Source organism: Somniosus microcephalus, chromosome 4 (genome assembly GCF_052327205.1).
Source record: "Somniosus microcephalus isolate GS21.2 chromosome 4, FLI_Smic_1.0, whole genome shotgun sequence".
Lineage (NCBI taxonomy): Eukaryota > Metazoa > Chordata > Chondrichthyes > Squaliformes > Somniosidae > Somniosus > Somniosus microcephalus.
Window position 1 is genome coordinate 4,220,702 of NC_140990.1, and position 13,087 is coordinate 4,233,788.

The 13,087-nt window shown below is 54.2% G+C and overlaps 1 protein-coding gene across 1 annotated transcript in view; it reads right to left on the minus strand.

The window, feature by feature from the left end:
* Positions 1-4,459: 4,459 nt before the first annotated feature.
* LOC147118194 (protein fantom-like) overlaps positions 4,460-13,087 on the minus strand; it is an 89,310-nt gene continuing 80,682 nt past the window's right edge. Inside the window, exon 6 of the mRNA XM_085983700.1 lies at positions 4,460-4,576. Within this exon, the coding sequence (XP_085839826.1) occupies positions 4,479-4,576 (98 nt within the window). The 3' untranslated portion in view covers positions 4,460-4,478. The remainder of the gene's footprint in view (positions 4,577-13,087) is intronic.

Sequence of the window (13,087 nt, forward strand, 5' to 3'; positions counted from 1 at the left end):
CCGTCTCCAGACGCTGCAGGAAGTCCAGCGATCGCCCGGGAGGCTAGACTGCGGATATCAGACAATAAACCGTGGGAGTGGTGTGGCATTGGAAGACTGAGCGCAATGGGGAGAATGTGGAGAGCGAGGGAGAGATGGGGAGAGAGCGAGGGAGGGAGGGAGGGAGAGAAGGGGAGAGTGATGTGGGAGAGAGGGAGAGAGAGAGGGAGAGATGGGGAGAGAGCGAGGGAGAGGGAGGAGGGAGAGAAGGGGAGAGTGTGGGAGAGAGGGAGAGAGAGAGGGAGAGATGGGGAGAGAGCGAGGGAGAGAGCGAGGGAGAGAAGGGGAGAGCGAGGGAGAGAGGGAGGGAGAGAAGGGGGAGAGCGAGGAGGGAGGGAGGGAGAGAGGAGAGAAGGGGAGAGTGTGGGAGAGAGGGAGGGAGAGAGGGAGAGAAGGGGAGAGTGTGGGAGAGAGGAGGGAGAGATGGGGGGAGAGCGAGGGAGGGAGGGAGGGAGAGAAGGGGAGAGTGTGGGAGAGAGGGAGAGAGAGAGGGAGAGATGGGGAGAGAGCGAGGAGAGAGCGAGGGAGAGAAGGGGAGAGCGAGGGAGGAGGAGAGAGGGAGAGAAGGGGAGAGTGTGGAGAGAGGGAGGGAGAGAGGAGAGAAGGGAGAGTGTGAGAGAGGGAGGGAGAGAAGGGGAGAGTGTGGGAGAGAGGGAGGAGAGAGGGAGAGAAGGGGAGAGTGTGGGAGAGAGGGAGGGAGAGGGAGAGAAGGGGAGAGGTGTGGAGAGAGGGAGGGAGAGAAGGGGAGAGTGTGGGAGAGAGGGAGGGAGAGAGGGAGAGAAGGGGAGAGTGTGGGAGAGAGGAGGAGAGAGGAGAGAAGGGGAGAGTGTGGGGAGAGAGGGAGGGAGAGATGGGGGGAGAGCGAGGGAGAGAGCGAGGGAGAGAAGGGGAGAGCGAGGGAGGGAGGGAGGGAGAGAGGGAGAGAAGGGGAGAGTGTGGGAGAGAGGGAGGGAGAGAGGAGAGAAGGGGAGAGTGTGGAGAGAGGGAGGGAGAGATGGGGGAGAGCGAGGGAGGGAGGAAGGGAGAGAAGGGGAGAGTGTGGGAGAGAGGGAGAGAGAGAGGGAGAGATGGGGAGAGAGCGAGGGAGAGAGCGAGGGAGAGAAGGGGAGAGCGAGGGAGGGAGAGAGGGAGAGAAGGGGAGAGTGTGGGAGAGAGGGAGGGAGAGAGGGAGAGAAGGGGAGAGTGTGGGAGAGAGGGAGGGGAGAGAAGGGGAGAGTGTGGGAGAGAGGGAGAGAGAGGAGAGAAGGGGAGAGTGTGGGAGAGAGGGGAGGGAGAGGAGAGAAGGGGAGAGTGTGGGAGAGAGGGAGGGAGAGAAGGGAGAGTGTGGGAGAGAGGGAGGGAGAGAGGGAGAGAAGGGGAGAGTGTGGGAGAGAGGGAGGGAGAGAGGGAGAGAAGGGGAGAGTGTGGGAGAGAGGAGGGAGAGAGGGAGAGAAGGGGAGAGTGTGGGAGAGGGGGGGAGAGAGGGAGAGAAGGGGAGAGTGTGGGAGAGAGGAGGGAGAGGGAGAGAAGGGGAGAGTGTGGAGAGAGAGGGAGGGAGAGAAGGGGAGAGTGTGGAGAGAGGGAGGAGAGAGGGAGAGAAGGGGAGAGTGTGGGAGAGAGGGAGGGAGAGAGAGGGAGAGAAGGGAAGAGTGTGGAAGAGAGGAGGGAGAGAAGGGGAGAGAGCGAGGGAGAGAGGGAGGAGAGAGGGAGAGTGTGGGAGAGAGGGAGGGGAGAGAAGGGGAGAGTGTGGGAGAGAGGGAGGGAGAGATGGGGAGAGAGCGAGGGAGGGAGTGAGGGAGAGAAGGGGAGAGGTGGTGGGAGAGAGGGAGAGAGAGGGAGAGATGGGAGAGAGCGAGGGAGAGAGCGAGGGAGAGAAGGGGGGAGAGCGAGGGAGGGAGGGAGAGAGAGAGGGAGAGTGTGGGAGAGAGCGAGGGAGAGATGGGCTGTGAGAGCGAGGGAGAGAGGGAGGAGAGATGGGGACGAGAGACGAGGGAGAGAGGAGGGAGAGAAGGGGAGAGAGCGAGGGAGAGAGGGAGCGAGAGATGGGAGAGAGCGAGGGAGGGAGAGAGGGAGAGTGGGAGAGAGCGAGGGAGAGAGGGAGAGATGGGGTGAGAGCGAGGGAGAGAGCGAGGGAGAGAAGGGGAGAGTGTGGGAGAGAGCGAGAGAGATGGGGAGAGAGCGAGGAGGGAGGGAGGAGAGAAGGGGAGAGTGTGGGAGAGAGGGAGAGAGAGGGAGAGATGGGAGAGAGCGAGGGAGAGAGCGAGGGAGAGAAGGGGGAGAGCGAGGAGGGAGGAGAGATGGGGAGAGAGCGAGGAGGGAGGGAGAGAGAGAGGGAGAGTGTGGGAGAGAGCGAGGGAGAGAGGGAGAGATGGGGTGAGAGCGAGCGAGAGAGGGAGGGAGAGAAGGGGGAGAGCGAGGGAGGGAGGGAGAGAGAGAGGGAGAGAGAGTGAGGGAGGGAGGGAGAGAGCGAGGGAGAGAGGGAGAGAGAGAGGAGGGAGAGATGGGGAGAGAGCAAGGGAGGGAGGGAGGGAGAGAAGGGGAGAGTGTGGGAGAGAGGGAGGGAGAGATGGGGAGAGAGTGAGGGAGGGAGGGATGGGAGGGAGGGAGAGATGGGGAGAGTGTGGGAGAGAGAGAGAGAGAGCGAGGGAGAGAGGAGGGAGAGAGCGAGGAGAGAGCGAGGGAGAGAGGGAGAGATGAGAGCGAGGAGAGAGGGAGGGAGGGAGGATGGGAGAGAGCGAGGGAGAGAGGGAGAGAGAGAGAGGGAGGGAGAGATGGGAGAGTGTGGGAGAGAGAGAGAGCGAGGGAGAGAGGGAGGGAGAGAGCGAGGGAGAGAGCGAGGGAGAGAGGGAGAGAGGAGAGGGAGGGGAGAGATGGGGAGAGTGTGGGAGAGAGAGAGAGAGCGAGGGAGAGAGGGAGGGAGGGAGAGAGCAAGGGAGGGAGAGAGAGAGAGAGGAGGAGAGAGAGAGAGCGAGGGAGAGAGCGAGGGAGAGTGGGGAGAGTGTGGAGAGAGCGAGGGAGAGAGGGAGGGAGAGAGGGAGGGAGAGAGCGAGGGAGAGAGGGAGGGAGAGAGGGAGGGAGAGAGAGAGAGAGGGAGGGAGAGAGAAAGAGTGTGGGAGTGAGAGCGAGGGAAAGATGGGGAGAGAGTGAGGGAGAGAGGGAGGGAGAGAAGGGGTAGTGTGTGGGAGAGAGAGAGAGAGTGAGGGAGAGAGCGAGGGAGGGAGGGAGGAGAGAGCGAGGGAGGGAGCGAGAGAGAGAGTGCGGGAGAGAGCGAGGGAGGAGAGGGAGGAGAGAAGGGGAAAGAGTGGGAGAGAGGGAGAGAGCGAGGGAGAGAGGGAGGGAGGGAGAGAGCAAGGGGAGAGAGAGAGAGAGCGAGGGAGAGAGCGAGGGAGAGATGGGGAGAGTGTGGGAGAGAGCGAGAGAGCGAGGGAGAGAGAGCGAGGGAGAGAGCGAGGGAGAGAGGGAGGGAGAGAGCGAGGAGAGAGCGAGGGAGAGAGCGAGGGAGAGAGCGAGGGAGAGAGAGAGAGAGTGTGGGAGAGAGCGAGGGAGAGAGCGAGGGAGAGAGGGAGAGAGTGTGGGAGAGAGGGAGAGAGTGTGGGAGAGAGCGAGGGAAAGATGGGGAGAGAGTGAGGGAGAGAGGGAGGGAGAGAAGGGGAGTGTGTGGGAGGAGAGAGAGAGAGAGAGTGAGGGAGAGAGCGAGGGAGAGAGGAGGGAGGGAGAGAGCGAGGGAGGGAGCGAGAGAGAGAGTGCGGGAGAGAGCGAGGGAGGGAGGGAGGGAGAAGGGGAAAGAGTGGGAGAGAGGAGAAGAGCGAGGGAAAGAGGGGGAGAGGGAGAGGGAGGGAGAGTGATCACGTGGTGTGAGAGAGTGACCGCAGGAGTTAGAGTGACCCCGGGGTGTGAGAGAGTGACCCCAGGAGTTAGAGTGACCCCGGGTGTGAGTGAGTGACCCCAGGAGTTAGAGTGACCCCGGAGGGTGAGAGAGTGACCCCAGGAGTTAGAGTGAACCCAGGGTGTGAGAGAGTGACCCAGGAGTTAGCGTGACCTCAGGGTGTGAGAGAGTGACCCCGGGAGTTAGAGTGACCCAGGGGTGTGAGAGAGTGACCCCAGGAGTTAGAGAGACCCCGGGGTGTGAGAGAGTGACCCCAGGAGTTAGAGTGACCCCGGGGTGTGAGAGAGTGACCCCAGGAGTTAGAGTGACCCCGGGTGTGAGAGAGTGACCCCAGGAGTTAGAGTAACCCCGGGGTGTGAGAGTGACCCCAGGAGTTAGAGTGACCCCGGGGTGTGAGAGAGTGACCTCAGGAGTTAGAGTGACCCCGGGTGTGAGAGAGTGACCCCGGGAGTTAGAGTGACCCCAGGAGTTAGAGTGACCCCGGGGGTGAGAGAGTGACCCCAGGTGTTAGAGTGACCTCCCCAGGGCTCCGACCGTTACCTCTAGTCTGGGCGCAGTGTGTAGTTCCCGTCGGTTAGTGCGGTCCGTACTCGGCCACACGAGCCGCGCGCCTGCTCTGCTCAATGTCCATCCGCAGATCCCCAATCTCCCGCCGCAGAAACTCGCTGGTCTCTGGAAGAGAAACCGGGAGATAATTGGTTCATCCTTTGATCCCCTTCGCCTCCCACAACCCATCTTTGATCCCCCTCACAAATACCTCCCCCTCCACCGAACCCCTTCAACACTCCTCCCCCAGACGCCACACTTCGAACCCCCTCCCATCTACCCAATTCCAAACCATAGCAATTTAATCTCCTCCCACAGCCCATGTACACTCTCCCCTATCACGGACTCTACCCACCCATTTAATCTCCTCCCACAGCCCGTGTACACTCTCGTCTATCATGGATTCTACCCACCCATTTAATCTCCTCCCACAGCCCATGTACACTCTCCCCTATCACGGACACTACCTGATGTGCCTCAATGAATCCGAGACTCGACGTTAATGGAGCAAAGCAAGGCTTTTATTAACTCAGAAAGTAATACACATTGGAGAAGTGTCTCTCATCCAGAGATCTGCTGTACTGCTGTGAGACATGCTGGGGCTTGCTTGAGTAGGGGCCAGGTATGGGCGGAGCCCTACACACAATACAATACAGGTAAGGAAATGAAACTGAAACTAAACTAAACACAGGGAATACAGTGCCTGATGAATGGCATATTCATCACACTACCACACCCACCCCATTTAATCTCCTCCCACAGCCCATGTACACTCTCCCCTATCACGGACTCTACCCACCCATTTAATCTCCTCCACAGCCCATGTACACTCTCCCCTATCACGGACTCTACCCACCCATTTAATCTCCTCCACAGCCCATGTACACTCTCCCCTATCACGGAACTACCCACCCATTTAATCTCCTCCCACAGCCCATGTACACTCTCCCCTATCACGGACTCTACCCACCCCATTTAATCTCCTCCCACAGCCCATGTACACTCTCCCCTATCACGGACTCTACCCACCCATTTAATCTCCTCCCACAGCCATGTACACTCTCCCCTATCACAGACTCTACCCACCATTTAATCTCCTCCCAAAGCCCATGTACACTCTCCCCTATCACGGACTCTACCCACCCATTTAATCTCCTCCCACAGCCCATGTACACTCTCCCCTATCATAGACTCTACCCACCCATTTAATCTCCTCCCACAGCCCATGTACACTCTCCCCTGTTGTTGTGTATGTAACCTGTTCCACCTTAAGAGATGTACTACTTTCTCAGGCTGCTGTAGACGTAATACCGGGGGTGAACACACCGGTATATAAGCACTGTGCAGTAATCTTGTATTCAGTGTAGTCCCTACCTCCAACCAGTAAAGACCTGTTTTATTGTTACTGATTAAGTCTGAGTATTAATTACTTGAACAACTCACAGACTTAACACTGGCGACGAGTCAGGTTCTTACCCTGCGGCAGTTATTCCACGGCGGCTTCGTCCACAGACAGGACGTTGAAGAGAGGTTTCAAATCTCACCACCCCACTGGAAGCGACAGGCATTAGGACCCTGAAGCCTCCATCAGCGACTGAAAACTGGAGGACAGAAGACATCCTGCAGCTTCTTTTTCAACCTCGGTGGTGGGTAAGCCAAGCAGCGTTGGCTGCAAAGACAGGGCTTGGGGAAGTCGGAGGTACAAGGGCCATCGATCGCAATCCCTGATAAGGGCCGCACTCGGGCTGAAAGGCGCAGCGTCGGCAGACACTGAAGGCGCGAGAGCCGCGGTGAAAAGCGCGGGCCATCGATCGCGGCGGAGATAAGGGCCGCACTCGGGGCTGAAGGGAGACGGCGTCGGGGGACGGGTGAAGACCGCCAAGCGCGGGAAAACCGCCATTTTGTGGGCGGAGGACGACGGCAAGATCGGGAAGCCGCCAACTTGGATAGCAGTAAAAAAAAAAATCTGAGAAATTGCAAATCTGATAAAGTACTACAATGCCTAAACACGGGAATATTAGCAACTTTGATAGTGACATCGAAGATTGGGCCATATATGTTGAACGAGTTAAAAATTATTGTAAGGCCAATAAAATTCGTGAGGCTGATAAAGCACTAACATTATTAAATTTAATGGGTGCGAAGACATACGGGCAATTGAAACACCTGTTATCACCAGATGAACCGGCGGATAAGACGTTCGATGAGATTGTTACTGTCCTGAAAGATCATCTAAACCCCACGCCGCTGATGCTAGCGGAACGATTTAAATTTTACGACAGAAGGCAGCTACAGCATGAAAGCAATGCTGAATATTTGCTGGAATTGCGTAAATTAGCGAAATATTGCCAGTTTGGAACGGGACTGACAGATGCACTACGAGACAAATTTGTGTGTGGTTTATTTAAACAGGATACACAAAAGCGACTGCTCGAGGAGAATGAGCTGACGCTTGAGAAGGCGGTCACTATGGCAGCAGCACACGAAGCCGCAGCGAGAGGCACGGCAGTAATGCAGCTACGGTCACCGGAGCTCAGTGCACACAAATTGGGTGTGAGTTCTGGCAAATGTTATCGTTGTGGAAAGACAACGCATGATCAGAACCAGTGTTGGTTTAAAAACCAAGAATGTAGAACTTGTGGTAGGCTTGGACATATAGCTAGAGTATGCAGGTCAGGGAAGAAGACCAGCAACAAGAAGTCACCGCAAGGAAAATACGCAAAAGTACACAAGGTGGCTGAACAGGAGTCCGATTCAGACGCTAGCAGTAATGAACTGGCTGGCTTAAGCAGTATTGAACTGGCTAGCTTAAGGGTACTCAACGTTGGTAAGGGTGCAGACCTCCAGACAATTTGGGTTACTCTTCAGATAGAAGGAGTCCAAGTAAAAATGGAATTGGACACTGGATCGGCATTGTCGGTCATGAATAAGAAAGATTACAGAAGGTTATTCCAACATATTCCCCTACAGGATACGGAGATTATATTGACAACCTACACGGGGCAGAGAGTGTACCCCATCGGGACAATAAAGGTTGCAGTGGCCAGTAAGGGCGAAGGAAGTCAAATAATGGACTTATATGTGCTACCGGAGGGAGGTCCACCACTACTAGGCCGGGAGTGGTTTAGAAACATAAATATGGACTGGCATTCGCTAAAAGCCATAAAGAGTGAGAACTCGGTGCAGATAATCAGCCCAGACTCTAGAACTGATGATGGTAAGACCAACCCATGTGCAAAAGACAAAGTTTCAGCACAGAATTCCACTGAGCAACAACAACATAGTTTAACAGAGAATTCTGAGTCTGTCAAGTCTACTGATATGCACATTTTTGAGGGACACTGGGCTCGAACTCAACTCCATTTCAAACTACAACAGCAATTAGAACAAATGATTCACCGTTTTGAGCAAGAGATGAATGAAATAAAAAAGTTCTTTGTTACAGAGTGGGAGAATCTGGAAAGGCAACAGAAGCAACTGATGGAGAAAATGGAGCAGGAGCACACCAACCATCTGCGCGAGGAGGCCGAACGAATCAAAGCTGATTCAGGTTCTGAAGGTGCGTGCCATAATCTGGTGTCAGAAGAGTTAACGGTCAGCCAACTCCTTCATATGCTGAGGGACAAGACTCTGAAATGGGAAAAACTTGAACACGAGCTGCGATCTTCAAAGGAAAAGGGTTCGGAGCTCTCAAAAGTCATTGAGATGGCTGATGTGACGACACAGACTGAAACGACTGCAACAGAGCAGCCATTGGATGCCAAAAGTACGCTGACTCACGTCAATGTAGAACAACAGACCGCTGAAACAGCTGCTCCGGTAGAGGGATTGCATGGTCCGATCAATCAATCTCCAAAGGAAGTTGAAGTATTAAAATCACAAATGAGGTCACTAGTAAACGACTTGCTGAAAGCCCAGAAAAAGCTGGATGCAGAGGTACACATGAAGAAGTCTCTTCAGGAAAGATATCTGGATTTGGAACAAGAGCTGGCTAACGTCCAGCTGGGTATGGAGGAAATAGACGACCCTCTCGCTGACCTGTCGGACGACTCCGAATATTACCATGACCTGTCGGACGACTCCGAATATTACTATGTCCTGTCCTGCCCAACTTGTAACTTCGACTCCCACCATACAGAAATCATGGAGGAGCACTGAAAGTCTACGGAACATCGGGAGAAGGTGGCTCTACTACAAAAAAAGGAGGAAGAGAAGGAGGAACTGCGCATGCAGCTGGCAGCTGTGGCAGCTGACAATGGAGCCCAGAGAGTCTCCAAGAAGCAGAAAAGGAAAAGTCGAAACAGAAGATGACCCATCTGAACCATTATCACCTCTACCAGATCACACACGTGGTCCCTCCGATCGGAGCCAAATCAGTTCGGAAGTTCAAGCTGTTAAATCCATGAAAGGACTATTGAATGAGTAACGTGAACCGACTACACCAGAGATTGAATCTGTGAACTGTTTTCCGCAGAGACTGAATCTGTGATATGTTACGTTAAACATGAAGTTATATATGTATATATGTTATTACGTTATGTTAAATGAGGGGGATGACTATAAAGCTAAGAAGGGAGGAGTGTTGTGTATGTAACCTGTTCCACCTTAAGAGAGCTTAAGCCTGTTCCACCTTAAGAGATGTACTACTTTCTCAGGCTGCTGTAGACGTAATACCGGGGGTGAACACACCGGTATATAAGCACTGTGCAGTAATCTTGTATTCAGTGTAGTCCCGACCTCCAACCAGTAAAGACCTGTTTTATTGTTACTGATTAAGTCTGAGTATTAATTACTTGAACAACTCACAGACTTAACACCTATCACAGACTCTACCCACCCATTTAATCTCCTCCCACAGCCCATGTACACTCTCCCCAATCACAGACTCTACCCACCCATTTAATCTCCTCCCACAGCCCATGTACACTCTCCTCTATCACGGACTCTACCCACCCATTTAATCTCCCACAGCCCATGTACACTCTCCCCTATCACTGACTCTACCCACCCATTTAATCTCCTCCCACAGCCCATGTACACTCTCCCCTATCACTGACTCTACCCACCCATTTAATCTCCTCCCACAGCCCATGTACACTCTCCCCTATCACTGACTCTACCCACCCATTTAATCTCCTCCCACAGCCCATGTACACTCTCCCCTATCACTGACTCTACCCACCCATTCAATCTCCTCCCACAGTCCATGTACACTCTCCCCTATCACTGACTCTACCCAATCATTTAATCTCCTCCCACAGCCCATGTACACTCTCCCCTATCACTGACTCTACCCACCCATTTAATCTCCTCCCACAGCCCATGTACACTCTCCCCTATCACAGACTCTACCCACCCATTTAATCTCCACCCACAGCCCATGTACACTCTCCCCTATCACTGACTCTACCCACCCATTTAATCTCCTCCCACAGCCCATGTACACTCTCCCCTATCACGGACTCTACCCACCCATTTAATCTCCTCCCACAGCCCATGTACACTCTCCCCTATCACTGACTCTACCCACCCATTCAATCTCCTCCCACAGTCCATGTACACTCTCCCCTATCACTGACTCTACCCACCCATTTAATCTCCTCCCACAGCCCATGTACACTCTCCCCTATCACAGACTCTACCCACCCATTTAATCTCCTCCCACAGCCCATGTACACTCTCTCCTATCATGGACTCTACCCACCCATTTAATCTCCTCCCACAGCCCATGTACACTCTCCCCTATCACAGACTCTACCCACCCATTTAATCTCCTCCCACAGCCCATGTACACTCTCCCCTATCACAGACTCTACCCACCCATTTAATCTCCTCCCACAGCCCATGTACACTCTCCCCTATCACGGACTCTACCCACCCATTTAATCTCCTCCCACAGCCCATGTACACTCTCCCCTATCACGGACTCTACCCACCCATTCAATCTCCTCCCACAGTCCATGTACACTCTCCCCTATCACTGACTCTACCCACCCATTTAATCTCCTCCCACAGCCCATGTACACTCTCCCCTATCACGGACTCTACCCACCCATTTAATCTCCTCCCACAGCCCATGTACACTCTCCCCTATCACAGACTCTACCCACCCATTTAATCTCCTCCCACAGCCCATGTACACTCTCCCCTATCACGGACTCTACCCACCCATTTAATCTCCTCCCACAGCCCATGGACACTCTCCCCTATCACGGACTCTACTCACCCATTTAATCTCCTCCCACAGCCCATGGACACTCTCCCCTATCACGGACTCTACCCACCCATTCAATCTCCTCCCACAGCCCATGTACACTCTCCCCTATCACGGACTCTACCCACCCATTTAATCTCCGCCCACAGCCCATGTACACTCTCCCGTATCACAGACTCTACCCACCCATTTAACCTCCTCCCACAGCCTATGTACACTCTCCCCTATCACGGACTATACCCACCCATTTAACCTCCTCCCACAGCCTATGTACACTCTCCCCTATCACGGACTATACCCACCCATTTAATCTCCTCCCACAGCCCATGTACACTCTCCCCTATCACAGACTCTACCCACCCATTTAATCTCCTCTCACAGCCCATGTACACTCTCCCCTATCACGGACTCTACCCACCCATTTAATCTCCTCCCACAGCCCGTGTACACTCTCCCCTATCACGGACTCTACCCACCCATTTAATCTCCGCCCACAGCCCATGTCCACTCTCCCCTATCACAGACTCTATCCACCCATTTAATCTCCTCCTTCAGCCCATGGACACTCTCCCCTATCACGGACTCTACCCACCCATTTAATCTCCTCCCACAGCCCATGTACACTCTCCCCTATCACGGACTCTACCCACCCATTTAATATCCCCCCACAGCCCATGTACACTCTCCCCTATCACGGACTCTACCCACCCATTTAATCTCCTCCGGCAGCCCATGTACACTCTCCCCTATCACGGACTCTACCCACCCATTTAATCTCCCCCCACAGCCCGTGTACACTCTCCCCTATCATGGACTCTACCCATCCATTTAATCTCCTCCCACAGCCCATGGACACTCTCCCCTATCACGGACTCTACCCACCCATTCAATCTCCTCCCACAGCCCATGTACACTCTCCCCTATCACGGACTCTACCCACCCATTTAATCTCCTCCCACAGCCCATGTACACTCTCCCCTATCACGGACTCTACCCACCCATTTAATATCCCCCCACAGCCCATGTACACTCTCCCCTATCACGGACTCTACCCACCCATTTAATCTCCTCCGGCAGCCCATGTACACTCTCCCCTATCACGGACTCTACCCACCCATTTAATCTCCCCCCACAGCCCGTGTACACTCTCCCCTATCATGGACTCTACCCACCCATTTAATCTCCTCCCACAGCCCATGTACACTCTCCCCTATCACTGACTCTACCCACCCATTTAATCTCCTCCCACAGCCCATGTTCACTCTCCCCTATCACGGACTCTACCCACCCATTTAATCTCCTCCCACAGCCCATGTACACTCTCCCCTATCACTGACTCTACCCACCCATTCAATCTCCTCCCACAGTCCATGTACACTCTCCCCTATCACTGACTCTACCCAATCATTTAATCTCCTCCCACAGCCCATGTACACTCTCCCCTATCACTGACTCTACCCACCCATTTAATCTCCTCCCACAGCCCATGTACACTCTCCCCTATCACAGACTCTACCCACCCATTTAATCTCCACCCACAGCCCATGTACACTCTCCCCTATCACTGACTCTACCCACCCATTTAATCTCCTCCCACAGCCCATGTACACTCTCCCCTATCACGGACTCTACCCACCCATTTAATCTCCTCCCACAGCCCATGTACACTCTCCCCTATCACTGACTCTACCCACCCATTCAATCTCCTCCCACAGTCCATGTACACTCTCCCCTATCACTGACTCTACCCACCCATTTAATCTCCTCCCACAGCCCATGTACACTCTCCCCTATCACAGACTCTACCCACCCATTTAATCTCCTCCCACAGCCCATGTACACTCTCTCCTATCATGGACTCTACCCACCCATTTAATCTCCTCCCACAGCCCATGTACACTCTCCCCTATCACAGACTCTACCCACCCATTTAATCTCCTCCCACAGCCCATGTACACTCTCCCCTATCACAGACTCTACCCACCCATTTAATCTCCTCCCACAGCCCATGTACACTCTCCCCTATCACGGACTCTACCCACCCATTTAATCTCCTCCCACAGCCCATGTACACTCTCCCCTATCACGGACTCTACCCACCCATTCAATCTCCTCCCACAGTCCATGTACACTCTCCCCTATCACTGACTCTACCCACCCATTTAATCTCCTCCCACAGCCCATGTACACTCTCCCCTATCACGGACTCTACCCACCCATTTAATCTCCTCCCACAGCCCATGTACACTCTCCCCTATCACAGACTCTACCCACCCATTTAATCTCCTCCCACAGCCCATGTACACTCTCCCCTATCACGGACTCTACCCACCCATTTAATCTCCTCCCACAGCCCATGGACACTCTCCCCTATCACGGACTCTACTCACCCATTTAATCTCCTCCCACAGCCCATGGACACT